Source organism: Hyperoodon ampullatus, assembly GCF_949752795.1.
Source record: "Hyperoodon ampullatus genome assembly, chromosome: 4".
NCBI classification, from domain to species: Eukaryota; Metazoa; Chordata; class Mammalia; order Artiodactyla; family Ziphiidae; genus Hyperoodon; species Hyperoodon ampullatus.
Window position 1 is genome coordinate 24,980,760 of NC_136917.1, and position 27,708 is coordinate 25,008,467.

The 27,708-nt window shown below is 59.6% G+C and overlaps 1 protein-coding gene across 4 annotated transcripts; it reads left to right on the top strand.

The window, feature by feature from the left end:
* Positions 1–570: 570 nt before the first annotated feature.
* Positions 571–27,152, top strand: PALM (paralemmin). Of its 4 annotated transcripts, XM_079703191.1 has the most exons (9): positions 571–772; positions 13,335–13,386; positions 13,882–13,962; positions 14,155–14,285; positions 15,842–16,004; positions 17,664–17,685; positions 19,138–19,197; positions 21,619–21,750; positions 25,042–27,152. In XM_079703191.1, exons 1-9 carry the CDS (start codon positions 768–770, stop codon positions 25,569–25,571), a joined length of 1,176 nt encoding a protein of 391 aa, XP_079559317.1. In that variant the 5' UTR covers positions 571–767; the 3' UTR covers positions 25,572–27,152. The 4 variants fall into 4 exon arrangements, with proteins under 4 accessions (XP_079559317.1, XP_079559316.1, XP_079559318.1 ...); XM_079703190.1 differs by lacking the exon at positions 571–772 and having other exon boundaries at positions 13,155–13,386; XM_079703192.1 differs by lacking the exons at positions 571–772; positions 21,619–21,750 and having other exon boundaries at positions 13,155–13,386; positions 19,135–19,197.
* Positions 27,153–27,708: the final 556 nt, after the last annotated feature.

The window sequence follows — 27,708 nt, forward strand, 5'->3', positions numbered from 1 at the left end:
ACGCAGGCCTGTTTGCCCCATGGGAGCAGATTCAATTCCTTAACCCTCATCCAACTGTACGGCCATCCCCAGAGCCCAGCCAGTGCTCAGAAGACCAGCAATTGCTCTATTATGATTATTTCTCCTCAAACGGACCTGCCTCAGTCCCACCGCCGGCTTTTTGCGCTTGCAGTGCCCGCTACCCTGATGCTCTTCCCCAGATTCTCCCGCAGACAGTCTGCGGGTCCTTCCGTCCGCATCACGGTCGTGGTCCTCGGAGCGGCCTCCTGGACTTCCCCCGGGCTATTTGTCCCCATTCGCTCCCCCTCCGGACCAGGAGCCGGGGAGGGGTGGGATGGATGGCGGCCAGGCTGCGTCCCAGGCCGACTCCGGACTGGCTCGGCCGGAGAATCAGCCCCGCGCCGAGATGGAATGAATGGGTCGGAGCGGCCAGAGGTTCCGGCGGGCTGGGCGGAACGGCGCCTGGCGACCGGGGCGCGGCGGCGGCGGCGGCCGGCAGGAGGCGCAGGCGGGCGGCGGCAGGAGGCGGGAGCCGGCGGGAGGGGGCGCGAGCGAAACGCGGCGGCGGCGGCGCGCGCGCCCAGCCCACCCCCCGCGCCCGCCGTCGCGCGGACAATAAACAGCCGCGCGCGGGGCGATGCCCGCGCCGGTGCCGCCGCCCCCGCGCCGTTCTGCCCAGGCCGCCAGGCCTTAGCCCGCCGGCCCGCCGGCCCTCCCCGCGCGCCCCCGCCGCCCGGCCTTGCGGACCCACGGACCTCGGCGGGGAGATGGAGTGAGTAACGCGCTCGGGCCGGGGGCGCCGGGGAGGCTGAGGCCCCCAATCCCGCCGCCACCGCGCGGGCAGGGAGGTGGCACGGGGCTTCCGGGATCCCCGCTCAGCCCGGGAGGGACTCGGGCTGGGTCGTGCCCGCCCCAGGCCTCCCCACGATTCGGCCCCGGCGGCCCACGGGTTCCTGGGGACTCGGGCGGCAGCGGCTGGGGGCGGCCCGGGACGCGCGCGCGGGTGGAGAGAGGATGCGCTGTGTCTCCGCCCGCGCTCGGCCCGCGCCCCCGGGGCAGGCCCTCGTCCACTTGGGACGATGGGGGGACCCCTCCTCACTGCCCCGGCCGGCCGTGAGCTTACTCCCCCACCCCCAGCCTGAGCTCGCCGTGCCCTGCACCCTGGATGCGCACCGGCCGGTCCTCCCTCGCCTGGCTGCCCTCCCCAAGGGCCTCAAGTGCTGTCCGGAGCCCCTGCTAAGGCGGGGATCCACCCGCCCGAAGTCCCGGCTTGTAGGGGTGCTTTTCTCCAGGCTTCCCGGTCTGGGATGTGTGTGAGACCAGAGGTCCAGGTGCTTTCCAACAGGGGAGCTTGGGTCTCATGTCTTCCTGGGGAAAGTGTCCCCCGAGGTGGGGCCCCAAATGATGTAGCCGGGGCCCCAAATGATGTAGCCAAGAGCCCGCTGGCCCGGGTGCGAATGCGGTGGGCAGCCTGGGTCTGGGGGCTTGGGTGAGGAGCTGCCGGGCAGCCGGTCCTGCACCAGCAGGTGCCCAGTGAGTGTGCCTGGTCGCTTCCACGCAGGTCCTCTCTTCCTGGCGTCAGGGCATCCCCCCACACCCCCACTCCCACAGGTGGATGCAGGGAGGTTGTGGAGTGCGTTTACGTGGGCAGGGGGCTGGGAAGGGGGTGTCTGGTGTCCCGCAGCCCACCTACCCTGTCCCAGGGCCAGCAGCTGCCCCACTGTGGGCTGGGTCCCCACCCTGCCTGGGGCCGGACATGGAGGTCCAGCCAGCCCACCCGGCTCGGCTCCTCTGCCCTTCCCACTGGGTGTGTTTTCTGAGCCTGCAACTTTCCTCCAGGGATTCACCCGTGACCCGCCACACCCTCAGCTGGGTGGGAGCCGCAGCCTCCTGCCCGCCCCCCTCCCAGGAAGGCGACACCCTATGTCCTCTGCTTTTGAAAACCCAGACAAAGGCCCAGCCCGGCCCCGGGAGCCCAGCCAGGGGCTCAGGGGAGCTGGGGCCCAGACCAGTCTGCTGCGTTCCCCTCACTTGTTTATCTGCTCTTGGGGCCCAAGGGGACGCCTGTGGGCCTGCCCACAACAGGCCCTAGGCAGGGTGTGGCCCCGGGGAGGGGGCTGCCTGGGGGAGGAGGGGTGAAGAGGGAGGAAACGCCCACTCAGAGCAGAGGAGTGAGATATTCCGGATGGACCCCATTGTTTCCTTTCCAGCCCCCCTTTCATTCTCGATGAGCTTATGGAGGCCCAGAGAGGGGCAGCCGCTGGCCCACGGTCACACAGCACACCGAGGGCCCCCGGGTGCTTGCTGCCCTGCCCCCAGGCCTTCTTGGTCATGGGTCAGATATGGTTCTGTGGGGTCCCCCGTTAGGCGGATCACTGGCTTTTCTGGGTGCAGGCGTGGGACAGGACTTGGTGTTAACCGCTTAAATAGCCGTGCGAGATCGCCTGTCCCCAGCAATCGGGGTGACGATGGGTGGGGAGAGGCTCCATCTGGTGCCGCCCTACGTGAACACCTGCCCAGGCTCTTCGTCCTTCTCCACGAGGGCAGAGCAGGCTCCAGGCACGGAGGCAGCAGCCGCTAGGACGTAATCGTCCACCTCCTTCGGTTTCCATGGATTTTGCCATCACGGGAGATGGTGGCAGCTTATGGTGGTGCTGGAAAGTTTCTTTTAAAAAGACGTTTACGACTTTGACAATTTTTCGTTAATTTAAGGATTAAACGAATTTTCATTAACTTAAGAATGAAAGGATTCTTACAAGGCCCAGTGTGGGCGCTGGGTGGTGCTCCGAATGTGGGACAAGGGTGGGGCCTGGGTGGGGGATCTGGAGCTGGGTGCATCGTGCTATGGGGAGGATTTGCTGTGTGGCCCCAGGTGAGGGTGAGGTGCTGCTCCTCTGGGACCCTCAGGCCCCGGCTAGTAAAATAAAAGATATTTTAGCTGGGAGCTGCCACCTCAGATGTCCAAACCCCTCTCCTGGGTGAGGGGAAGGCTCGGACCCTGGGGCAGAGCAGGAAAGCAGAGTTGGGTCGGGACCTTCCCAGAGCCCTGACCGCCCTGAGGCCTGGACAGTTTCAAGGAGAACATCTCAATTGGGTGCTAAGTGGGTTCTTAATGCTGCTTTCACGCTTGCGAATCTCCCTTTAATGAGAAGCAGAACCAGTTAAAAGGCAGCAGTAGCCAGTGGTAATTGAACTTAATAAAAAGTTTTTATTTTCATCTTTTTTTTTTTTTAATGTTTTTACTCTGATGTGTGTGGCAGTGGCTTCTGGTTTTCTTAGTCTGGGTAACGATGTAACTTTGTTTCCTTTGAAAACAAAGGGGTTGGATTTAGACAGTGAGTGGATTTGAAGGGAAGGGACAAGCAGCTAATACTAGAGGTGGTGGCAGGAATGCGGGAAGGTGGTCTGAGAAGTGCAGGTGTGATTTAGTTACTTAACAGTCATTGAGCACTTGCCGTATACCAGGCCCTGTTCTGAGTGCTTTGTCCACGTGGGGAAACTGAGGCACAGAGAGGTGACACGACATGCCTGAGGCCACACAGCCAGAAAGGGGTGATGTTGGCATTTGCTATTGGGCCATCCTCTTAGGTGCCAGGAAAGGCTGGGGAGGGGGTCTTTGCACATTCCTGTATCCAGGGGCTGTGGGCTGGGGGGCTCCTAGGTATTCCGACATCAGCTTGTTAGCCTGGTTGGCTGGCTGGGCTACATAGAATGTGGCCTTTGTTGTGGTCTGGGCTCCTGGGGCCATCTGCCCTTGCATCCACCCCAGGGACCCCTTCTGTGACTGCTGACTTGGGAGTGGGGCATGGAGAGGGGGTTTCTCACCCCCCATGGGCCTCGGTCATGCCACCCCCCTTCTCTGGGCTTCACTTTTCTCATCTGATGAATGGAGACACGAGCCCACCCAGGCCCCTCCTGGGTGGGGTGCAGCTAGGGGAGGGTGGGTGCTGTAGGGATTGGGCCCTGTTAGGACCACTCACAGCTCTGTCCCAGCCCTATGGGGAGGGCCCATCTTCAAGGGCTTCAGGTTTTGATGCAGGAAAGTGGGTTGATTTTCTTAAAGAGTATCACGTCACCTTTTTCCAAGTCTGGGACCCTATTCCCTCCATCCTATCTCTACCCAGGAAGCCTGTCATCTGTTTTGGGTTTTTGTTTGTTTGTTTGGTTGGTTTTGGCCACAACGTGCAGCTTGCAGGATCTTAGTTCCTCAACCAGGGATCAAACCTGGGGCCCGGCAGTGAAAGGGCCGAGTCCTAACCACTGTCCCACAAGGGAATTTCCTCATCTGTTCATTTAAGAAACACTCCCTGCTGATCACCCTAGCCCTGTGCAGGGTCAGAGGGGTCTGGGTCTGGAGGAGCCCATGGAGGGTCTTCTCTGAGGTGTGCGGAAGGTTTCCTGTCCATTCTGTCATGGACCTTTTCTGAGAAATATATTTAAGGGTTTACCCAGGCAGGCAGAAGGGTGTTCCTGGTGCAGAGACTGGTCTGTGCAAAGGACCAGACATGGGAACGTGTTGGGAGAAGGCAGTGTTCCTTGGTTTGTGCTCTTGGGGCTAGGTCCTTCTGGGCCTACAGTGCCCAGCTGGGGAGCCACAGGGAGCCATGGATGGTATCTGAGCAGGGGAGGAGTGAGGTTCTTACCCAGGCACCAGAAAGAGGCTCTGGCAGCAGAGGGGCCAGAGCAGGGAGAAGCAAGTCAGAACTCAGCCTGGACAGGGACAGTGGGAGCAGCTTGGGGAGAAAAGCCAGAGCCGGGGGAGGGGTGGCAGGACCCGAGGTCTGGGTCGGCGTAGACTGACTTCAGAACTTTGTGGTGGTCAGAGCTGCCTACAGGGACGGTGGCCTGGTCAGGGCAAGATGGCCCAGCCCCTGTATGTGCTGGGAGGCTAGAGTGCACCCTGGCCATGCTTCAGAGGGGTCTCCATGCAGCACGAGATGGCTGAGTGGAGGTCATGGTGTCTGAGGAGTGGAGAACTGGGCTGTGGTATCTGTCTCCTGCCTGACAGGTTTCAAGCAGAAACTCAGGGCAAGTCAGAGCGCATCACTGGAACAGTCTGGACTGGGCCAGGTATTGGGAGGCGAAGCCCAAGCCAGGCCCCGTGGTGGGCAAGATACATGAGGACCAGAGTGAGGGCAGGCCTGGGAGCCCAGCCTGGGTGGTGGGGGGAGGGCAGCTGGCTTGGCGGGAGGCTTCTAGTAACACCTGTCAGGGAGCGGGCAGGTGATGACCAGGTCAGTTTGTGTTCAGATCCTTCTGACCCTGGAGAGCCTCAGGGCATGGCTGGCAGGGCCTTACAATGCCCCGTGGGGTGGGCAGGACCCCAGCTCTGGCCCCAGCAAGGCCCTTGGTGAGAGGGCCAGCATTTCTGCTGTATCTGTGTATATTTTTATTCTTACCAGCTTTTTTGAGATATCATTCACACACCACACAATCCACCTATTTAAAGTGTACAAGTCAGTGTTTTTCAGTGCATTCACAGAGTTGTACAGCCATCACTGCTAATTCCAGAATGTTCCATCACCTCTAGAAAACCCCGTCCCCATCAGCAGTCACTCCCCACCCCCTCCCCAGCCCCTGACAACCAGGAACCCACTCTCTGTCTCTAGACTGGCCTGTTCTGGACGTTTCCCATCAATGGAATCACACGCTGCGTGTCCTTCTGTGTCTGGCTTCTCTCACTGAGCATCGTGTTCTCAGGGTCCATCCACGTTGTAGCGAGTGTCAGGGCTTCACCCGTTTTCAGGGCTGAGTGATGCTCCGTGTGTGGAGGGACCACATTGTGTTTATCCATCATCCGTTGATGGGCATTTGGGTCGCTTTATATATTAATTTGTAAGTCACGTCCGAGGTGGTTGGGGCTTGTCCTCTGTCCTTCCTTGGATGTGAGGCACCCAGGTCCTGTTTTAGATAAATGTAAGATGTGCCAGTGAGTTTCTTTAAAAAAAAGGAAGTGATCACAGGACAGATGGTCCCCGGGGGTGGCAGGAATGTGACAAGGGTGGGGAACCCCTAGGTGGGTTCCCCCACTGGAAATGGAAGGACCCTAATTGATGTGCTGGCCCAGTGGACATTTATTGAGTACTTGCTGTGTACCAACTGCTGGGGACACGGCAGGGACAAAAAGAGACAGTCACTGTCATTGTGGAGAAATCAACAAAATAAGTTAAATGATTAGGTGTTTCCTGATGGTGAGGGCTAGGGGGCGGTGTTGGGAGATGCTGGGGTTCATGAGGGTCAGAGGAGGCCTGAGTGAGGAGGTGACATCTGAAGACAGGCCCATCAGTGAGCCCCTTTGAGACCTGGCAGAGAAGTGCCCCAGGCCTGGGGACACGGTCAGTGCAAAGGCCCTGAGGTGGTGGGAGCAGCGGAGTGAGGGGTGGGAGGGACCTTGGGTCTTTGGGGCTGGTCTCTGCTGCTGGATTTGCCTGAAGCCTGAGAAGGGCCCCCATTCATTCCCTGCTGCCCTATCCTGTTGTGAGGGCCCAGGGCAGGGTCCAGCTCCCCCCTCCCCATCCCAGGTTAATAGGCAACAAGATTTGCTCCCCTGGGTCTGGGACCTGCTCCGACCTTGGTCCCCACCATGGGGGTGGAGATGTGTCTCTGCCTTGAAGCTTGTAGAAAGCCCATGCCTCATGGGCTGTTCACCTCACTAGTGACAGCAGTGTTCCCGGGGGCCCACCTGCGCTGAGTGCCGAGGGGCTTCGAGAAGGGGAATTCCTTCCTGATGAGGGGAGAGACCTAGGAAGGCTTCCTGAAAGAGGCAGCTGTGTTTGAGCTGAGATTGGAGGTGGAGGAGAGAAGGGGGAAGGCAGGGAACTGGGGAAGGGTGAGGGACAAACACAGGGGCTTGAACTGCGTGCTGAGAGGCTGAGGTTCACTCAGGGTGACAGGACTGCGGGAGGGTCTGGAGCGAGGAAGGTGCTGGCGCTTAGGAGGAACCCAGGCTGGGGCTGGGAACCAGCCTCCCCCCACTCCATCCCCCACCCAATGGGGGAAGGGGCCGCTGGGTTCCCTCTCACCCCCCACCCCCCGCACCGCGTGACTCTGCCTCCCTCCCACCCCCCCACCTGTGGCCAAGGTCGTTGTCAGCTGTTTCCTTTCAGTCAGCACAGGAATGTTCCAGCGCTGGGCTCCTTGCCTGTCTGGGCTGGGACCCTCTCATTCCTGCTGGAGCTGCCCAGGAGTGGGCTCTGGAAAGACAAGTGTCACCCCCACACACACACCGGCCTCCCACCTCCCGGCCTCCCACCTCCGGCCCCGGTCTGTCCTGCCGGCTGGGTGACCTTGAGCCGGTTGTGTAACCTCTCTGGGCCTTCAAAAAATAAACGCCTGCAATGCTGAGGCCTCTGCCTGGCTCGCTGGGTTTGGGTCTCATTAGCTCATCTCCTGGAGCAGGATTATCTCACACGCTCCCAGCCGACACCCTCGCTGAGTCCTGAGCCGCCCACAAGGCTGCTCGAGCCCAGAATTTTCTCCATGCTCCATAAAAATAATCGCGCAAGGACCAGACACCTGCGCGTGCTGATGGTGGGCGTCCTGACGGAGGGCATGTCCCTCCACCAGCAGCTGCGAGCTGTGGCCCATCGCCCAGAGGAGCCAGTGGAGGCTCAGAGACGCCTGTGACTTGCCCCGGGTCACACAGCCAGCGGAGGCAGCCGCCGTGCTGCTCTAAACCCTCCCCATGCGTTTTAGCCAAAACTCAGCTTCTGCGCCCAGCTTGTGAAATCTTTTGTAATCTGGTCTCTGCTTCCCTCACTGAGCCCAAGTGAGCATCTCAACCACCCCACTGACCACCCCTACCCCCGCCAGACCTCAGGGAGACCCTGTGCTCCGTGTGCCCGACCCTGCCTGGGTCCAGGTCCCCACTTCACCATTTAGATGCTTTAGTCCATTCATTGATAAAACAGCCATAATTATCCCACGTGCCTCACAGAATCTTCAGGAGATTGGACACTTAGCAAATGTGTACAGACCCCGCTCCTCCCCAGACTCAGTTTTCCCTTCTGTAAAGTGGGGCTGAGACCCGCCTACAGAAGATGGTTAGCGCTGGGGAAGGTGTTCCTATTGTATTGCTGTTTTATTAGGGTTCCATCGTCCTATTTTGGGTTTTTTTGTTGTTTGTTTTTGTTTTTTGCGGTACGTGGGCCTCTCACTGTTGTGGCCTCTCCCGTGGCGGAGCACAGGCTCCAGACGCGCAGGCTCAGCGGCCATGGCTCACGGACCCAGCCGCTCCGCGGCATGTGGGATCTTCCCAGACCGGGGCACGAACCTGCGTCCCCTGCATCGGCAGGCGGACTCTCAACCACTGTGCCACCAGGGAAGCCCCTATTTTGTTTTATTTTTCGGATTTATGATGCTGAGCATTATCTTCACTTGACCGTGGCTGCCTCACGCCGAGGGCGGGTTCAGACCCTTCTCGGGTAGAAGCCCCTCCCTGGGCAGATGCACCTAAAACCAGAACGGGGAGCCCTCCCTCCTGCAGCAGGGGTTGGGTAGACCCTGTTATCCATCCAAGCCCCACCCTGTTTAGGCAGCCCCTGACGCCCGAGCCCGGCAGCCCCTCAGCCCCCCAGAGCCGGGCTGGGGACGGGAGATGCTTGGCGCCGGCCCCACCCCCGCGCGCCTGCAGGCCTCGGCGTTGCCATGGGGATGGCGCGGTTGCCAGGGCGACCGCCTCCCGTGGGCCCAGCCATCCATCACCAGAGGCGGCGGCCGCGCCCCGGGCGGCTCTGGCGCCCCCAGGCCTCGGGAAGGGCACCTGAGTGGGGCTCACAGCCTGCGGCCCTCGGGCTGTCTGGGCTGAGACAGCCAGGCGGATGGGGAGGGATAGAAATTCTCTGCCTGGTCCGGCGCCTCTTCATCGTGTGCCCGCCTGACCTTCCCCTGCCCTGGCTTGGCCCGGCAGAGACTGGCCGCCCTAGCGAGGACACTGCCCGCCTTGTCTCCAGCCTGGAGAGCTGGCCTCACAGCCATCCCTGTGTCCCTGTGTCTGGCCTGAATGGCCACCTGCCTGTCAGGGTGGGGACCTGGCATTAGGTGGCTTGGTAGCTCTGCCCGCCACGGCCCTATTTGCACTGGGGTCTCAGCTGCTATGCCCCCTCCCCCAACTCTGCCTCCTGCTTGAGTGGGTCCCTGGAGGCCACGCTGGGGCTAGGAAAGGGGAAGCCCTGTGGTGTGGCCTGGAGCTGGGCAGTTGTAGTTCGAATCCCAGCTCTCACTTCCTAGCTGTGTGACTTTGGGCAAGTGACTCGCCCTCTGTGGGCCTCAGTTTCCAGCTATGGGAAGCGTATAGCAGACAGAGGGAACATCAAGTGCAAAGGCCCTGAGGTAGGGATGAACTTGGTGCAGGGCAGGCACAGCCAGCAGGTCCTGGTGGCTGGAACAGAGTGAGCGGGAGGGAGAGTGGAGGGCGCCAGGGCAGGGAAGTGGGTGCTGGCTGGGCCTTGTGGTGTTTCGCAAAGGGTGGTGGGAGCCTGGGGGACTTGAGAGCAGGAGAGCGACTGGTTTGGATTCTCATTTGGAGAAGCTGCCTCTGGCTGTGGGCTGTCAGGGGACAGGGAGGTGGCAGGTGATGGTGGAGGCCTGGGCTGCGGTGGGAAGTGTGGCGTCTGCAAGAATTGAGGAAACAGGCCTGTGTGGGGAGCTCAGGGGGTGGCACCCTGCCGGCGTCACACAGGGTGACGGGGCAGACCTAGAAATCCAGCTGGCCTGGCCCTTCAGGAAGGGCATCTGAGCCAGATAGCTGGATCAAGCCTTTCTTGAACTCCACCCAGATGAACCCGGCCTCCCTGAGGAAGGACGGGGGAAACTGCAGAGGGTGCAGCTGGTGCTGCTGGGCCCCTGGGAGGGGAGGAGGTGCCTTCTTGGGAGGGAGGAGCTGGGTGGGGTCACCTGGCTGGGGCGTGGGAGCCCGATGACTTCACCGGTCTCAGCAAGGCCAGGAAACCACCGAACCTGAGTGGGGCGGGTGGCTGGGGCACTGCAGCCCGGGATGGATGTCCACCTGGCAGCCGCCCTGGGCGGGGTGGGGGCGGGGGCTTGAGTCGGGGTAGACCCCGAGCGCTCTGCGACTTGGGGCCTGTTTCCCTTCTGAGCCACAGGGGGCGGGGGACATACAGGAGCGTCCGGAGCTGGGGTGTGCAGATGGAGAAACCGAGGCCCAGACCCACAGGGTCTGTGGAGGCCTCGGGGTGGCCCTGATACAAGGCCAAGGAGTGGGCGGGGCCCAAAACACGGTCTGTAATTTCAGTGCCGTGCCCGTGAAGATAAGGGGCTCAGGGCAAATGGGGGGACAGGTGGGGGGTTGTGGCTCCCACTGCTCAGAACCCCTTCGTGCCCGCCAGGCCCTCCCCCATGAGACGGGGCCTCCAAGAGTGGCCCTGTGGTCACTGGGGATTTGAGGCAGACGGTCCCAAAGCCCCCCGCTTGGGCTCGAGACCCTCCGCCCCCCACCGACCTTTTGCATTGTCACAGCGGCCCTGGAAGCGTGAGGTTATTCTGAGGCCCGTTGTAGAGGATGTTCTGGGCTTCAGGGGTCCGAGCATTTCACTGCACCTACTGTGTGCAGCTTCCAGACTGGAGACTGTGGGAAGGGAAGTGTCAGGTTCTGAAAGCTCCTCTTCCCCCACCAGGTGGGGAGGGGGGATACGGGAGAGCAGGGAGGAGGGGCAGGGATGACTCAACCTCCAGGTCCTGGGCCTCCTGCTGGCCCCTTGCCCCCACAGAAGGCCCCAGATCCTCAACAGCATGAAGTCCTGTCCCTTTAAGGGCACCTGACATTTATCCAGCTCCTACTGCATACCAGTTTAAGGCTAAAACTGCACTGGATGGGCTCTCAGAAAACATGGATGGGGCAATTCCCTGGTGGTCCGGTGGTTAGGACTCAGCACTTTCACTGCCAGGGTCCAGGTTCAATTCATGGTCAGGGAACTAAGATCGCGCGAGCTGTGTGGCGCGGCAAAAAATCAAACAAACAAAACGTGGGTGGGATGAGAAGGGAGTCTGGGGTTAAATTTCAGCTTTGCTTCTTTTTTGCTGTGTGTTGTTTTTTTTTTTTGCGGTACGCGGGCCTCTCACTGTTGTGGCCTCTCCCGTTGTGGAGCACAGGCTCTGGACGCGCAGGCTCAGCGGCCATGGCTCACGGGCTCAGCCGCTCCGCGGCATGTGGGATCTTCCCTGTCCGGGGCACAAACCCGTGCCCCCTGCATCGGCAGGCGGACTCTCAACCACTGTGCCACCAGGGAATCCCCCTGCTGTGTGTTTTTGGGAGGCTCACAGCTCTCTCTGGGCCTTTGGAGTCCTGGGAGACTCCAGGTGAGGCGAGTGTGAGAAGCCCCAGAAATCCCAGGACAGCATGGAGGACTTTGCCAGCCAAAGATTGTGGGGTGGGGCTTCAGGGTCCTTCCTCCCCGAAGTGTCCCTCCCAGGGCTGGAGAATGTTGAGGCTGAGGAGGGGCCGGCCTTGGTCAGGCTCTCCGTCTGAGCAGAAAGGTGATACTGCTCTTCCTGATACACTCTTCTCCAGGCTTTGATTCCCAGGGAACTCCTATGAATCCTCAGAAGCCCAGCTTCAATGCCTTCTCCTTCTCAAGCCCTTCCTAGGTCTCTAGACTGGGCCTCACTCCTCCTGTCCCTTGGCCCTGCCCCGAGGGGTGGCAGGAGGGTTTGTTGGGAGAATTAATGCAGGAATAAGGCTGCTTGGAGGGGACTTCCGTGGTGGTCTGGTGGTTGGGACTCCCTCTTCCAATTGATGAGTGGAATATTTATAAATGGAATGGAATATTTATAAATGGAATATTTCCTGCCATATCAATAAACAAAGGATGTTATAGTCATCAACGATTGCAACCCTCCAACGTGAGCTGGTGAGCCCTCAGGAAACTCAGGGCTAAAAAGAATACCTGCCGGGCTTCCAGGTGGCGCAGTGGTTGAGAGTCCGCCTGCCAATGCAGGAGACACGGGTTCGTGCCCCGGTCCAGGAAGATCCCACATGCCGCGGAGTGGCTGGGCCCGTGAGCCGTGGTCGCTGAGCCTGCACGTCTGGAGCCTGTGCTCCAGAACGGGAGAGGCCACAGCAGTGAGAGGCCCGCGTACTGCAAAAAAAAAAAAAAAAAAAAAGAACACTTGCCATCTAGCAGCCATCAGACTGCAGCCATTCCCTGCGGTGAGCCCTGAGGAAACTCAGGATGTGTCAGGACACTGGCCCCAGAGAGCTGAGGTGCACATCAAAGGAATGGTTTCAGTGAGCCCAGACTCTTGCATCTTCCCATACATGGAAAAGCGCTAAATTCCTTCACTTGAGATATCTGGTTTTCTTTATCTTTTATTTTTTTAAAGGTTATTTTATGACATATAGGTTTTTTTTTAATTTATTTTTGGCTGCATTGGGTCTTCGTTGCTGCGCGCGGGCTTTTTCTAGTGGCGCGAGCGGCGGCTACTCTTCGTTGCGGTGCGTGGGCTCTATGTGCGTGGGCTCAGTAGTTGTGGTGCACAGGCTAAGTTGCTCCGCGACATGTGGGATCTTCCCGGACCAGGGCTCGAACCCGTGACCCCTGCATTGGCAGGTGGGTTCTTAACCACTGTGTCACCAGGGAAGTCCTGGTTTTCTGTAATTAACTATAAACTTTTGACGTTCCCGACTACCTGCCCTTTGTTGCAAAACTCCTAGATGTCCTGGCTCCCCGCCTCGCCTCCTCGGAGCCGTTTCTCAGAGTTATCTGAAGCGCTGTCTCCCAGGCTGCAGTCCTCATTTTGCCCCAAATAAAACTTAACTCGCAGAGCTTCCCTGGTGGCGCAGTGGTTGAGAGTCCGCCTGCCGATGCAGGGGACACGGGTTCGTTCCCTGGTCCGGGAAGACCCCACATGCCGTGGAGTGGCTGGGCCCGTGAGCCATGGCCGCTGAGCCTGCGCGTCCGGAGCCTGTGCTCTGCCACGGGAGAGGCCACAACAGTGAGAGGCCCACGTACCGCAAAAAAAAAAATTGCAACTCTCACGTTGTGCATATATATTTTTTTAAGTCAACATGATGCAAGGGGTGAGGGTTCCATCCCTGGTTGGGGAACTAAGATCCCACATACCTCCTGGCCAAAAAACCAAAACATAAAACAGAAGCAATATTGTAACAAATTCAATAAAGACTTAAAAAAAAAAAAAAAAGGCTGCAGGGAGAGGAGGCTGGTGCCTCTGAGTGGGGTGGGTAATGGCCCTATGCCGCGGATGGGAAACTCTGGCTCACCCAGCAGGAAGACACAGGGTGGGGATTGGAACTGGATCTGCCAAAAGCAGGGTTGGGGTGGACCCCCTACCTCACTTGACCTTTTCTGTCCCCCCAGGGTCCTGGCGGCAGAGACCACGTCCCAGCAGGAGCGGCTCCAGGCCATTGCAGTGAGTTTTTCCTGGTCCAGAGGATGGTGTGGCCAGTGGGGGGAGGCTGGGGGGACCTGGGGTCTCAGGGGCTCCCCACACCCAGCCTGGGGCTCCAGGACACAGAACCCCAGTGTAGAGTGGGAAACTTGAGTGCCTGCTGGCACTTCCCCACAAAATGAAAATGTCGAGAACCCCTTAGTGCTCAGAATGTGGACTCAGGCCGAGAGCCCTCTCAGAGCCCCTGGGCAGCCCACCTGCAGGAGGGAGACCGAGCTGGCATGTGGTAGGACCTCAACCTTATGCCAAGGTCGGCGGGGGGAAGGTGGGGGGACAAGCTGGGGGGAGGTGGAGGGGGACAGGAGGGGGGCAGGTAGATGGCACAGGCTGGGCCATAGGTGGGGGGGCCGGTGGGGTGCCATTTACAGAAAAAGCGGGATCCGTGTGGGCAAAGCCTGGGCATTTGTGGGGTCTCCGCGCCCCACGCCCGCCTTGACCGCATGGTCCGTCTGGCAGGAGAAGCGGCGGAGGCAGGCGGAGATCGAGAACAGGCGCCGGCAGCTGGAGGACGACCGGAGACAGCTGCAGCACCTGAAGGTCTGGGCGGAGCCTCGGCCAGGGAGGGGGCGGCAGCGTCCAGGGACCCCGGCCTCGGCCGGAGCAGGGGGGCAGGAAGGCTGAGGTGACCCCTATCCTGATCCCAGTCCTGACTCAGACCCTAACCTGACCCCCACCTCAACCTGACCCCAGCCCCGACCCTGACTTTGACCTTGGTCCCCACTGTCCCAGTCCAAGGCGCTGCGGGAACGCTGGCTGCTGGCGGGGACGCCGTCCTCAGCCTCGGAGGGGGACGAGGACATGAGGAGACAGATGCAGGAGGACGAGCAGAAGGCGCGGCTGCTGGAAGAATCCATCTCCAGGTGGGTGGGGCCGCGGCAGCCGCGGAGGGCTCGGTGAGATGCCGGAGGAGTGGGATCCACCCGCGGGCCCCTGTGCCTGGGGGGAGGGGGCGCTGTGGGGGGAGCCTCCCGCCCAGGCTCGGGGAGGGGGTTGCTGCCCGTGTGACCCCTCCTCCTCTCCACCCCGCAGCGGGCAGGTGAGGAGGCAGGGCGATGGTGCGCCTCTGAGCGTGGGAGATGCGGCCTCCCCCAGGGCTTCCTGGCGCCAGCCCAGCTGGCTCTTCCCGGCGCTGATGGAGCCACGGAGGCACTGCAGCTGGGCCTGCAGGAAGCCGGGGGAGGGGGCAGGCCGGGGAAAGTGACCATCGCCCCGGGCTGGGACAAAAGGCCCTGAGGAGTTTCCGGGCAGGCGGGCTGGTGGGCCGGCGGCCGCCCAGGCTCAGCTCCCGGGGCAGCGGGGTCAGGCGGAGGGAAGTGACAGCCAAAATTCCAGTGGCCAAAATCCCAGTGTCCGCTGGGCCAGGGAAGGCCCTAAAGGCATGGGCCAGCCCTCCAGCCAGCGGACGCTGAGGCAGGCCCCACAGTGGGGACCTCGGGATCCTGTCTGGATGTGTTTGATCTGGAAGAAAGTGGGAGAGTATTGGCTGGGATTCCCCTCCCCAGGCCTCCGTTTTCCCACCTGTGACCTGTTTGCCCAGACGGAGGCGGGGCTGAAATGGGCCCGGGAGAGATGGTAGGGACTGAGCAGGCAGAAGGCACTTGCGGGTGGGATGGAAGGTCGATGGGAATCACCGGCCACGGGGGACTGGGCCAGGTGGTCTCCTGCCCCTCCCACCCTGCTGGGTATAGCCCTGTACCAGGGGAGGGCCTCCCCTTGAGCCCTACTGTGTGGCTGGCTTTCGGGGGCCTTGGCTTTCTTCCTGCCAGGGCAACCCACTCCTCAGGTGGTTCCATCACCTGCATTTTGCCCGCTCAGTGTCCCCACTGGACACCTCCTCCCGGAAGCCCTCCAGGCTGACCCCAGCTGTGTCCAGCCTGCCAACCTGGGCTCACTTTGTTAGGGGGCTGCAGACGCACCCGCGGTCTGTCCTGAGTCTTCAAGGAGAACGTGTCCCCGGGTGCTGAGTGCCTTTAATGTCTGCAGCTCAGGCAGGTGATGCTTCAGGCCGGATTGAATATGCCTGTCTTGTTTTCACTGGGTTTATGTGCACCATTATCTTCTAATACTTGGAAAGTGACATGGTTTTTCCAGTTTCCCTGGAGAGATGAGGATTCTTGTAAAAATAAATGTATTTGAGTGGAAAAAAGGAGAGTCTGTTGAAAGCAAAAAGAGGAGTAAGCAGTGGCACGGGCGGTGCAGGGATCCGGGGACCGGCCGGCCCCTGGGTTCGGGTCCCGGCTCTGCGGCCTGCTGGCACTGCTCCAGGCCTCCATTTCCCCTCCCACACGCGGGAAGGAGAACACCTCGCAAGGTCGTTAGAAAACATCCAAGTTAAGGAAGCCCTTCTGGGACGTGCCGGGCGGTGCTGGGCACCGTAAGTGCCCAGCAGGGTGGTCACCTCGTGCGCCGTCCCCAGGCTGGAGCAGGAGATCGAGGAGCTGGAGAACGCGGATGCACTGCCGGCCGCCGCCAGGGAGAGCCCGGCAGCTGCGAGCCCTGCCCGCAGCCCTGTCCCCGCCCCGGCCCCACGCCCCGCCCAGGAGGACCAGAGGGCCGAGGCTGTGCTGAATTCTCAGCAGGTAAGAGGTTCCCGGGGCGCCGCCCTGATGGCCCAGATCCAGACACCCTCACTGCCTCTGGGGCTGTGGCCAGTGGTGCATCCAAATCCCAGCCTGGCCACTTCCCAGCTGTGTGACCTGCATGCTTTGCTTTGCCTCCCTGGGCCTCAGTTTCCCTGCCGTGCGGGGGCGTCATGGGGGGTCAGTGGGTCAGTGGAAAACCAGCGTTTCACGGCTAAAGGGTCTCTCCCTGCTTGTCATCCTTCTCACGTTCATGAGCACTGCAGGCATCACCTGTCTAATCCCCATGACAGCCCTTTCAGGTGCGAGCAGCGTCCCCATTAGATGGAAGACAAAGACTGAGGCCCAGGGAATTCCCTGGCAGTCCAGTGCAGCGCTTCCACTGCAGGGGGCACGGGTTCGATCCCTGGTCAGGGAACTAAGATCCCGCACGCCATGTGGTGCAGCCAAAAAAAATAAAATAAAAAAATAAAAGACTGAGGCCCAGAGGGGTTGAGAGACTGGCTCAAGGCCGCACAGCTGAGGAGTGGTCTTCACTGGGCTCAGCCATTGATTTCAGGGTGTGACATCCGACCAGGTTCAGGTGAAACCAGACCCTGGAACTCTGGACCCCGAGCTTGTGGTTGCCACAGTATGTTAAGGCAAATGTAGAAGTCTCCCAACCACCTTTGTTGTCTTCAGGACTCAGGGGGCTGTGGGACACGCCTCCTCTCCCCCCATCCACCCTTGTTACCCCCACCCCAGATGAGCTGCAGCTGGGGAGACATCCCTGCTGTGTGCCCCAGTCCTTCTCCAGCTGCTGCTCTGATAGCTTCAGTCTGGAGCCTACAGCCCCTGCCCTCACTGTTTCCCAAGGCTTGGTTGGGGCAGACCAAGAGGATGTCGACCCAGGCCCTGGCTTCCCTGAGCTGTTGCTGAGTGGGCAGATGGGCATGATCAGGCAACTGCAAACACAGGAAGGTGGTCGGACCTATTGTGGGGGAGCATGGGGTGCTGTGGAGTCCCCAGTGAGGTGTCTGATTCATGGGAGGGCTGGACAGGCTTCCCAGAGATGGGTTTTGAGGGTTGAGTAGGAGTTCTCCAGGCTCGGATTCAAGTTGAGAGGGGGCTTTCCGTGAGGTTGATTGAGCACAGACTGCGTGCTGGAGTGGTTTCTGCCCTCACGATGCCCACCTCCTGGCTAGGTAAGTAACATGGTAACCTGAGGGACAGTCCAGGATGGGGGCGGGGAGCCATCTTTAGGTTGGGTGGTCAGGGGGCTGAGCGAGCAGCCAGCCAAGTGGAAATCCAGGAAGGGCCTTCGAAGCCGAGGGACACTGCTCATAGAACAGCGAGGAGGCCAGGGACGCTGGCCAGGGGTGGGAGGAGGCAGGAGGGGCCGGTGGGTAGGTCTCCGCCGGCACAAGCCCTGGGGCTCACCAGGAAGGGTTGGACTTTGTTCTGGGAGCTCTGGGAGCCCCAGGAGGCTTCTGAGCAGGCTGGGACCTTTCTGGCTGTCACAGGCTAGGGCAGGGTGGGGGATCGGTCCAGGAGGAGACAGCCCCTCTGATGGGGTCACCGCTCAGCCAGGCCCTCCCCAGGCTCCAGCCTCGGCAGGTGGGACACTGGTCATGTGGGAGGGGGCGCCGGCACCCTTGACCTCTCCGTTCTTTCTTGCAGGCCCCGGTGGGCACGCCCAAAGGTACGTCTTCCGGAAGGGGCGGGCCGGGCCCCGGTGCCCTCTGCTGGCCAGATGGGGGATGGCAGGCAAGGGAGGGTGACTTTAAGGTGCTATTGTTGCTAGAAAGTAAAAATAATAGCACAATGACTCGCATTGTCACTGTTCTCAGCGAGCCCCGACTTTGAGCCGGCCCAGGGCCCCTTAATATCATTTCATCGAATTTTCACAACATCTCTGGGTGGGGCTGCTGCAGCACCCGTGTTACAGGTGAGGAAGCTGGCTTTGCCGGGGCGTGTCTGGCTGAGGTCTTAGCCCTGTGGTGGGTCCATCCTGTCCACGCGGGGCGCCTGGCCTTGGCCGGCCCTGCCCCTATTCCACACCCACTTACTCTGGGCTCCAGGGCAGGTGGGTGGGCTTCAGTTTTCGCATCTGTAAAACGGGATTGGTGGGGCTGAGAAATCAGGGTCCTGGCTGTCCTGGAGATAGTGCACTATTTAAAAGGACAAGGGTCCTGGGACTTCCCTGGCGGTCCAGTGGTTAGGACTCGGCACTTTCACTGATGGAGCCCGGGTTCAGTCCCTGGTCAGGGAACTAAGATCCTGCAAGCTGCGTGGCATGGCCTTAAAAAATAAATACATAAAATAAAATGTAAAATAAAATAAAAAGACAAGGGTCCCACACACACAGATGCGGAAGACTACCGTCCAGGAAACAAAGAAATAAGCCCAAAGTTTGAACTCTGGCACCCATTTTACGCCCTCCCCCCCAGATTTATTGTGGGTGTATAGTGTACACATCGACAAACACGTCACATGTACACATGACATTTAAGTACATACAGTTAGCTGTAACCGTTTATTAACTATATTACTAAGTCTATTAAATTTCTTTAACATGTTATATTTTAAAATATATATTGAGCGTCTCTATTTCTGTGTGTAAAGCATGGAAAGAGCGCCACCAGCCAGGATTGGAGGTGGTAGCCAGAAGTGTCTTTGGCCTGATTTGTCATGAGTTAATTATTCATGGGGAGAGAATGTCTCCTTGTCTTACTGTGGAATTAAAAATTAATAATTAAAAAAAAATCCATGCAGGCTTCTCAGGGATTTTGTGAAAATCATTTGGGTCAAAGAGATGGGCAACGGACTGTGGGGCTGAAGTGTGTTTTCTTTTGGGGGAGCGATTCCATGTGTGCTCGGGGGTTCTGGGCATGCACACATGTGCGGAGGGGTCCAGGTGCGTGCACGTGTTAGGGGGAGGATCCAGGTATCTGGGTGAGTGTGTGGGAGGGTGGTCTAAGTGTCTGGGGGTGTCTCCACATGCCTGAGGGTGTCCACGTGTCTGGGGTGTGTCCATGTGCCTGGGGGGAGTCCATGTATCTGGGGGGTGTTCACATGTCTTGCAGGGGGGGAAATCTGTGTGTTTTCTCATCTGAATCTTTCTCTCTCTCTCTTCCCTTTGCCCCCCAAGCAGAGAAGCGAATCTCCAACACCCCCCTGAGGACGGTTGAAGGCTCCACCATGATGAAGGCAGGTGGGTTGGCCCCAGGCTCAGACCCATGTCCAGCCACTGTCCTGGGCTGAGTGTCAGCCCTGGGGGGGCCAGGTCAGGGGGCCAGGTCGGATGCAGACGCACCCTCAGCAATATCTGGTGGGGGCTGTGGTTATGGGGGGGCAGCTGGACCAAGGCCGCAGCTCTGAGCCTGGGTGGGGCCGGGCGCCCCCTCTGCTTTGGCACATCCGTCACAAGCCAGCTCAGCTTCCCCGAGAAGATGGGCCCCCTCGCATGGCGTTTCTAACCTGACGCCCCTCCTGGCTTCCATCCCCCAACCTTGCAGCTCGCTCCCGGGGCCCGGGAGGAGGGAGGCGGGCACAGGCTCACACGCTCACTGCAAACCTTCCCTCCCTTCATCATCCTCGGCCCACCTTGGGAGAGGGAGTGAGCACCCTGTCCCTGGAAGTAACCAAGCAGGGCAGAGTCAGAATTAGTGCTCAGCACTCTACAAGGTCAGGTTCACATCCCTGCTTGATCACATGACGGCTGGCACCGGGTTGGGGGGGGATTGTAGTGACCTCGTGCCCAGGGCCCAGCACAAACCCAGTAACAAGAGTGACCAGAAGTCACGACGAACGGCAGAACCTTGTTGCTTCTGTCCCCGAGGTTAGTTTGGAGGCACAGAACCAAGGAGGGCAGTGAAGACCAGGGCGTGACGACACCGGGGGCGGCTGACAGAAGGGGGTGTGCCAGTTAGAGCAGCCCTGCCCAAGCTCAAAGCCAGAGGCCCCCAGCCGGTGACCCTGAGCAGTGCACAGCCTGTCCAACTGTACGTCTGATGGTGGGGTGTCAGGCTTCAGAGGGATGTGGGATTACAGAGCATCCTTCACCCACTTATTCATTCTATGGTGCTTGCTGAGCACCTGCTGTGAGCCAGGCAGGAGAGACGCAGCCAGGAGAGCAGGGGTTCTGATGGCAGTGAAAGCCTGTATGGTTAACTTACAGAGAGGATACAGCAGAGCACGGGGAGCTGGAGAGGGAACAATTGAATTAAAGGGCTCAGGGGAGGCCTGACTTAGGAGGTGACATTTGAACAAGGACTCGAAGTGAGGGGGCGAGGCACGCAGGTGGGGCGGAGGTCACACCAGGAGGAGGCACCGCCAGGGCAAAGGCTCTGGGACAGCACTGCGCCTGGCCTAGCGGGTGGGAAGGGCCGCGGGGAGGCCAGTGCTGGTTGGAGCAGCCTGAGTGAGGCGGGGAGGGGGAGGAGGGGACGGGGCGGGTCAGGACATGCAGGGCCAGGGGTGGGGTGGGGCGTGGCGTGGGGCCCTCAGGGCGCCCCGCTGGGTTCTCACAGGCGCCCCCAGGCGGCTTCGGGGAGAACAGGCCGTGGGCGGCGGCGGCGATAGGGTGGAGGGGACGGCGGGGGTCCGGGAGGGGTGGGGGGGCGTGAAGGTGGGGCGTAAATGATGGAGGATGGCGGGTTATTGTGTGGGGGGTGGGGGGATGATGGCGAGGGATGGTGGGGGGAAATGGTAGGGGTGGCGGGGAGGGGAAAGGATGGTGGGGGGATGAAGGGAAGGGATGGATGAAGGAGGAAATGGTGGGGCAGATGGTCCAGGAGGACGGTGGGGGCATGCTGTGGGGGACAGGGGAGATGCGAGAGGGCTGGGGAATGGTGGGGTGAAGGTGGTGGGGAATAGTGGGGGCGGATGCAGCTCTCCCCCGCTCCCCGCGCAGGGGCTGCGGAGGCACGAAAAGTGGGCGGGTTCTGGGAGTCCTGAAGGCAGCACCCGGGAATTTGCAGATGGACCGAGGAACGGGTATGGGAGTGGTGAGAGAGGGAGGAGGGAGAACGGAGGTGTCCTTGTGAGGAATGGGAAGACCTGGGAGGGGCAGGTGGGGAGGGGTCTTGGCCGTGGTGATGTGGGGCCCTTCATGGAGGCGGGCTGGGGACCCCAGGCAGACGATGTCTGCAGAACGGGGGCAGATGCTGGCTGTTGAGCGGTGGCCTTAACGGGTTGTGACTGCATTCCTGTCCAGAGGGCATCATCCCCTCTCCACAGTGGAGCAGGTGAGAATATCGATATATCAGTGGTCGACTTAGACGTGCAGCACAGAGAATGCGGCAGTCCAGAACATTGCGAGACGCGAGCTTGCTCACCCGCGTTCCAGTCCTGGCTGGAGTGGACCAGGGACGCCCCCGAGTCACTGGGACAGTTCAAGGCTTTGCAGACGGGGCGGGGTGGCCGGGATGTCCTCGGATCCCGAGCACAGGAATTCAGACCCCTCGCCCACGGGACTGGGGAGCTAGGGAAGGATGCTGAGCTGGGGGGGACCGCGTCGAGGGCACCCGCTGCTTGGCTCTGCGCTGCCGGCTCCCCTTCCTGGCTTGGCTGCAGCCCGGCGGGGGGCACATGGGCAGGTGGGCCGCGGCGTGACCCGTGCCTCTCGTGCCAGCCATGTACTCGGTGGAGATCACGGTGGAGAAGGACAAGGTGACAGGGGAGACCCGGGTGCTGTCCAGCACCACCGTGCTCCCCCGGGAGCACCTCCCTCAGGGCATCAAGGTCTACGAGGACGAGACCAAAGGTACGCGCCCCTCCCCCGCCCCGCCACCGCCCCGCCACCGCCCCGCCAGGCTCCATCCAAGAACCCACCTGGAGGCGTGGCCAGCGCCAGGCTGGGCTGGGGAGGAGAATCCTGAGTGGCGCCTGCTGTTCTGGGTGCTTCCCAGCCAGAGGGCCCAGCCCTTCAACCCCAGTTTCACAGATAACTCAGTTAAATAATTACTGTTGTAATAAAGACTACAAAAAACCCCCCAGAGGTGCAGAGGGGGCCGAGTGAGGGTCCAGCAGTGCGGGGAGGGGGCAGAGGAGGTGAGAAGGTGCACAGTGGGCGTAGGGGAGCAGTGCGCCTGGTGAGGACACAGCATGTGCAAAGGCCCTGAGGTGGGATGGAGTTTGCTGGACTGGGGAATCAGAGGAGCCCATGCGGCTGATGCGGAGTGTGGGGGGGATGGTGAGCCTTGGCGGGGGTGGCAGGGGCCACGGTGCTGAGACCTGGTTTGGTTTTTAGGGTTCCCTCTAACGGCTGGGAGGGGAGTAAGCTGTGGGAAATACCCACAAGGAAGCTAGGAACAGCAGGAGAGGGCAGCTTTGGCAAAAGCTCCTGAGTGCCTGCCTCTCTCTATATATAATTCACAGAACGTAAAATTCACTTTTTTTTTTAAACTAAGGAAAACTTTCCTTTAAACTGTGAAATCTGTCAGAATTTAGACAGCCATCTCATAAACATTTTGGCATTTAAACTTCTGTTTATTTTCGGCATGACCTGCCTGGGGAGGGGAAATTTGGGGCAACATTTGCTATGATGCCAGGAATAGAAGCAAACCCACCTTAGTAATGATAACATTTTAAGAAGGTGTTAAAAGTACATGTGAAGTCAAGGCAAACATTTGCTTTCTTCAGGACATGGGGTCCCCAGAGCTGATCCCTTGAGTCAAGTATAAAATTAGCACAGCTCAGCCTCAGGGTCCATTAGTAAGTCTGTAAATGCTGCCCTCATGAGAATATGGAATTTGGAGATAGAGGATGCAGGACACCCATACAATTCAGTATACAACTCAGTGGGTTTTGGAATATTCACCATGTTGTACACCCTCACTAGCTGATTCCAGAACATTTCTGTTCCCCAAATAGAAACCCCATCCCTGTCCCATCCCCACCATGGCAACCACGAATCCACTCTCCATCTATGTATTTGCCTGTTCTGGACGTTTCCCATCTATGGAATAACACACTGTGTGGCTTTTTGTGTCTGGCTTCTCTTATTGAGCATCACGTTTTCAGGGTTCATCCATGTTTATATTTTATGGCCGAGTAATATTCCAGTGTATGGATGGACCCCATTTTGTTTATCCAGTCATCAGTTGATGGACGTTTGGAATGTTTCCACCTTTTGGTTTTATGCTATACAAGTTTTTGTGGGGGCGTATGTTTTCACTTCTCTTGGGTGATACCTAGGCGTGGAATTGCTGGGTCACGTGGGGACTCTAGGTTTAACCATTTGAGGAACTGCTGGGGTGTTTTCCACAGTGGCTGCACCATTTTACTTTCCCACCAGCCGTGCATTAGGGTTCCAGTTTCTCCACATCCTCAACAACCCTTATTATTGACCATTTTTAAATTATTATTATCGCCATGCTAGTGGGTGTGAAGTGGTATCTCACTGTGGTTTTGATTCCCAAAGCCTCGTGTTCTTAGAGGTTCAGACCTCTGGGATATCCAGGATGCTATTAAAGGGGTCTTGTCACAGCCCAGCTCTGCTGTAATTTGGGGGCATCGACCCAAGTAGAATCCCAGCTCCAGTTCTCATGAGCTGTGTGGTTCTGGGCACGTCCCAACTGCCCCATTTCCTGGACAAGGATGAGACCGCGCAGGGCCAAGGGGCAGAGATGTCTGTGCTCACAGAAGGTCCTCACCTTGGCCACTGAGCCCTGCCTGGCCCAACCCCTGGGGATTCAGGACCCGCCAGACTGGACTCTGGTTGCTTAGCAATGGGAAGGTGATCCATTTCCATGGCAGCCAAGGGCTCGGATTCCTACCTTGGGGCAGTGGCCAGTGGGAAATACCTAGCTTGGGTCTGTGTGACCTGGGCACACCCCACCCTCTGGGCCTCCAGCCCAAAGTCACTGCAAGGCCTTGATGCATGGACGCCCCTCCCCAGGGATTTGGAAACTGAGAGTGGAAAGCACTTTCCTTCTGGCCAGAAGCCAGAAACTGGCCAACCCTGACCCTTGGCCCGGGAGGAGGCGAGTCCCTGGGGCTTCCAGTGTGTCCCTCTCTCCATGCTAAGCAGCTGGGCAGCTGTGTTTCTAGAAGGGCTGTGATCTGGGGCTGGCGTCAGACCACAGCTGGGACTCCTCCCGGGTGCTGAAGTCTGGTCCTCAGAGACTGTAACACAGGTTAGAAAATGACACATCAGGGGGACACGGATGACAAAAGCCGGAGAGATTGGAAAATACACTTAACAAGCTTGACTGCACATACAAAACTCTGCCCAATGGAGAATACACGTTCTTTTCAAACAAGGGTGGAGCATTTTCAGAAAGTGACCATGTCCTGTTACAAGGTTGTATCTTACACTGTTTTCCTGGACCACAGTCACCCACTCCCCCAAATTTAAAAACACTCTTCTAAATAAATCTTGGCTTAAAGAGGTAATCAATCAAAATGGAAGTTATAAGATATTTACACTTGAAACAGAATGACATAATGTAATCCATGAACTGCAGCTGAAACAGAACTCAGAGGAAAATGTATAGCCTTTGGGGCATTTACTAGAAAACAAGAAAGATGGGTGAATGAACTAAACTTTAATTCAAGATCATCCACATGAGCTCAGGGAAGGAGGAAATCAGAATCCCTGCAAATCCTCATGAAAGGAATGCCTAGTCTGGGAGAAAGAGCAGGGTCCAGCCGCAGCCAGCTGTGTGACGTTGGGCCAGTTAACTACCCTTCTCTGAACTCCATTTTCTCCGTCTTTGCAATGGAAACAAACAGACCTACTTTGCAAGGTAATCACCTGGGAGCAAGTTGACTAGGGAATATGGAAATGCTTCAAACTGCGAGACAATAAAATCCCAATTCATTTATTCTTTCTTGGTTTCTAACACATGCTTTTGTGCCTATAAATTTTCCTCTGTGCACCAATTTGCCTGTGCCCACAGATTCCCATAGGAGCTTTAATTGTCAGTTGGTTCTAAAGGTGTAATTTAGTTTGTGATTCCCCTTTAGCCTAGAGGTGGCTCTTAGCCTTGCCAGGCCTTCCCTCCTGTCCGGGAACCAGCTCACTCTCTCTTTCTCTCCCCCCACATGCCAGTGGTCCACGCCGTGGACGGCACGGCGGAGAATGGGATTCACCCACTGAGCTCCTCTGAGGTGGACGAACTCATCCACAAGGCGGACGAGGTCACGCTGAGTGAGGCAGGGTCTGTGGCCGGGTCAGCAGAGCCCCGGGGGCCGTCGGAGGAGGCCGTCCGGACCACGCCATCCAGGCGGGAGATCACTGGAGTTCAGGCCCAGCCTGGCGAGGCCACGTCAGGCCCTCCCGGCATCCAGCCGGGCCAGGAGCCCCCAGTCACCATGATCTTCATGGGCTACCAGAATGTGGAGGATGAGGCCGAGACCCAGAAGGTTCTGGGCTTGCAGGACACCATCACCGCAGAGCTGGTGGTCATCGAGGACGCGGCCGAGCCCAAGGAGCCTGCCCCGCCCAACGGCAGTGCGGCCGAGCCCCCTGCCACCGAGGGCTCCAGGGAAGAGAACCAGGTGGGGCTCGAGGCCCCTGCCAGCGACCCCCAGGACCTCGACGTGAAGAAGCAGCGCTGTAAATGCTGCTCCATTATGTGACCCACCCGGCCCCCCAGACCCCGGCCCCACCCTCCACACCAGACACCCACACAGCCCAGCCCTCCTGGCGCCCGTCCACCCTCCACCCACAATCACGGGCCCAGGACATGCTGTGTTTTCACACGTTCCTTCTGAGTTTTCTTTCACCGGAAAGAGAGGGACAGGGGTTCCCCCCTCCCGTCACCGCCCCCACACCCTAAACCACTGAGCCGTGTACCCACGCCTGGTAGGAGAGACACGGACACACCCGCTTCTCCCCAAACGAGGGCCCCCCCCATGTCACGGCAGCTCCACAGATGCGGCTCTTGCCCACAGCGGTCCTGGCTGGTGTGACCTGGAGCCTCAAAGCGGCCCCAGGCCAGCCCACCTCCCTCTGGGCCTCCTGCCTGTGCCTTCCTGCCACCTCCAATGAGGTCCCTGAGGGGACACCCTGCCGGAGAGGGGTCCCGGGAACCAGGGGTTCTGGGGGCCTTCTCTGTCTCCACTCAGCCTCTGGAAGTGGGGGGGTTCCCTGGCCAAGGCGCTGGGTCCAGATCTCGGGCAGTTGGGGTGAGGCTGTGCCTCTTTGGGGAGCCCAAGCTCGAGGTCTTGGAATGGAGTATGGGCCCCGCTGGACACCCCAGCCTGATGTGCCCCTCCCCGCAATGCTCTATGTGGGCGCAGCCAGTGGACGATGCAACCTGGGAAGGGGGAGCCCTGAGGATATGCCACCCACTTAGGAGGGGCGTGACCGCTGTGCTCTCTTCTGGCTGGGCTGGGCCGGGGGTCTTCGAGCTGCCTCCTGCACAAGGCAGGGCCACGTGAGCCCCTTTATGTCCTGAGCTCCCACCCCCTCTGGGCCCTCCTTCCTCCTGGTGCTAATTCAGGGACCCTGGGGGACCGCCCCTGGCCTGGCCCCTTCTCCAGCCTGCTTGGACCAGGGTCCTGGGTCTCCCCACCCATACCCCAGAGATCAGGCCCACCGCCAGCTCTGCTGGGCTTGGCTCATCCTGGGCAGTGGAGGGGGGGCACATCACCTGGGACAGGGAGCTTCCCCTGGGTTGCAGCTGGAGACCCCCATTTGCTGCCCAGCCTGATGTGCACTTGCCCCCCTCTCACTGGAAGGGGTGAGGGGTGAGGGGCTCCCCTCCTGGGGGCAGCTGACACCTAGATGTACAGACACATCTCCCTGGTTGCAGCCACACTCGTCCCCAGAGGCACATTAGTGCACATGCTCACAGGCCCTCTCGTGTGGGCTGTGGATAACCAGGCCCCATCTCGGCCCCTCCCCTAGGGACCTGCAGCCTGGTGCCCAAGGCCCCGGCCGCCCCCCACCTCAGCAGGGTGGGTGCAGGGGCCGTCCTGGACCGCAGCCTGGGTCCCCATCTCGGCCCTGCCCCTGGGTGGCTGGGATGAGAGGCCCTCTCTGAGGTGACTCTGAGCAGTGGCCATGGAACCCCCCCTTTCTCCTCGAGTCCACCTGAGTCCTCGAGCTGTGAGCCTCCGCTGAAGTGCCCTTGCTTCCCGCTCTGCTTTCGATGTGTGATGAGGCCCCAATGTTCTTGACTTTCCCAGAGACGCAAATAAACAGTGTGAACAGCCCCAGGGCCTAGAGTTCTTGGATTTCACCTGGGGGAGGGTACGGCCAGGCCAGGGGGTAGGGCGCCGCTGGTGTAAGGCTCACAGAGCCCAAGGAGCTGGTTTCTCCTGTCTGCGGCCCACACATCCCTCAGACTCAACCCAGTGCTGTGGGTGAGGGAGTTGGTGGAGTCCCCACCTGCACCTGTGGGCATCTGAGTTGCACCTGGGCAGGTAAGGCCTGGAGGTAAGGGGGCAGCTTCCGGTGGCAGGCCTTCCTTTCTGTTTCCTGTGGAGCCCTCGGGTTCCACACCTGGTCCACTCCATCCTTTGGCTTTGAGGCTGCCCCTTGCTGGGCTCACAGCCCCCCAGGAGACAGACACCCCTAAGCTCTGCCGAGAAGTCAGTCCCTGGGAAATGGGTGGGGACATGGGGAGGAAGCATTTATGGGGGCTGCCACCCCTGCTTCTATCTCACTATGTGATCTGGGTGGGAGGAGTGGCTGCTCCCTCTGGGCCTTGGTTTGCCCACCTGTACAGTGGGCTGTGTGAACCCTGAGGGGGAGGCCACCCCAGTCTGG

Excerpts from the sequence above, each read along its gene's own strand:
- PALM (XM_079703190.1), top strand. The coding sequence starts at position 13,210 with ATGCCGCGGATGGGAAACTCTGGCTCACCCAGCAGGAAGACACAGGGT. Across the intron at positions 16,005-17,663 it reads CTGTGCTGAATTCTCAGCAG|GCCCCGGTGGGCACGCCCAA; the intron begins GTAAGAGGTTCC and ends TCTTTCTTGCAG. Across the intron at positions 21,751-25,041 it reads CTACGAGGACGAGACCAAAG|TGGTCCACGCCGTGGACGGC; the intron begins GTACGCGCCCCT and ends CCCACATGCCAG.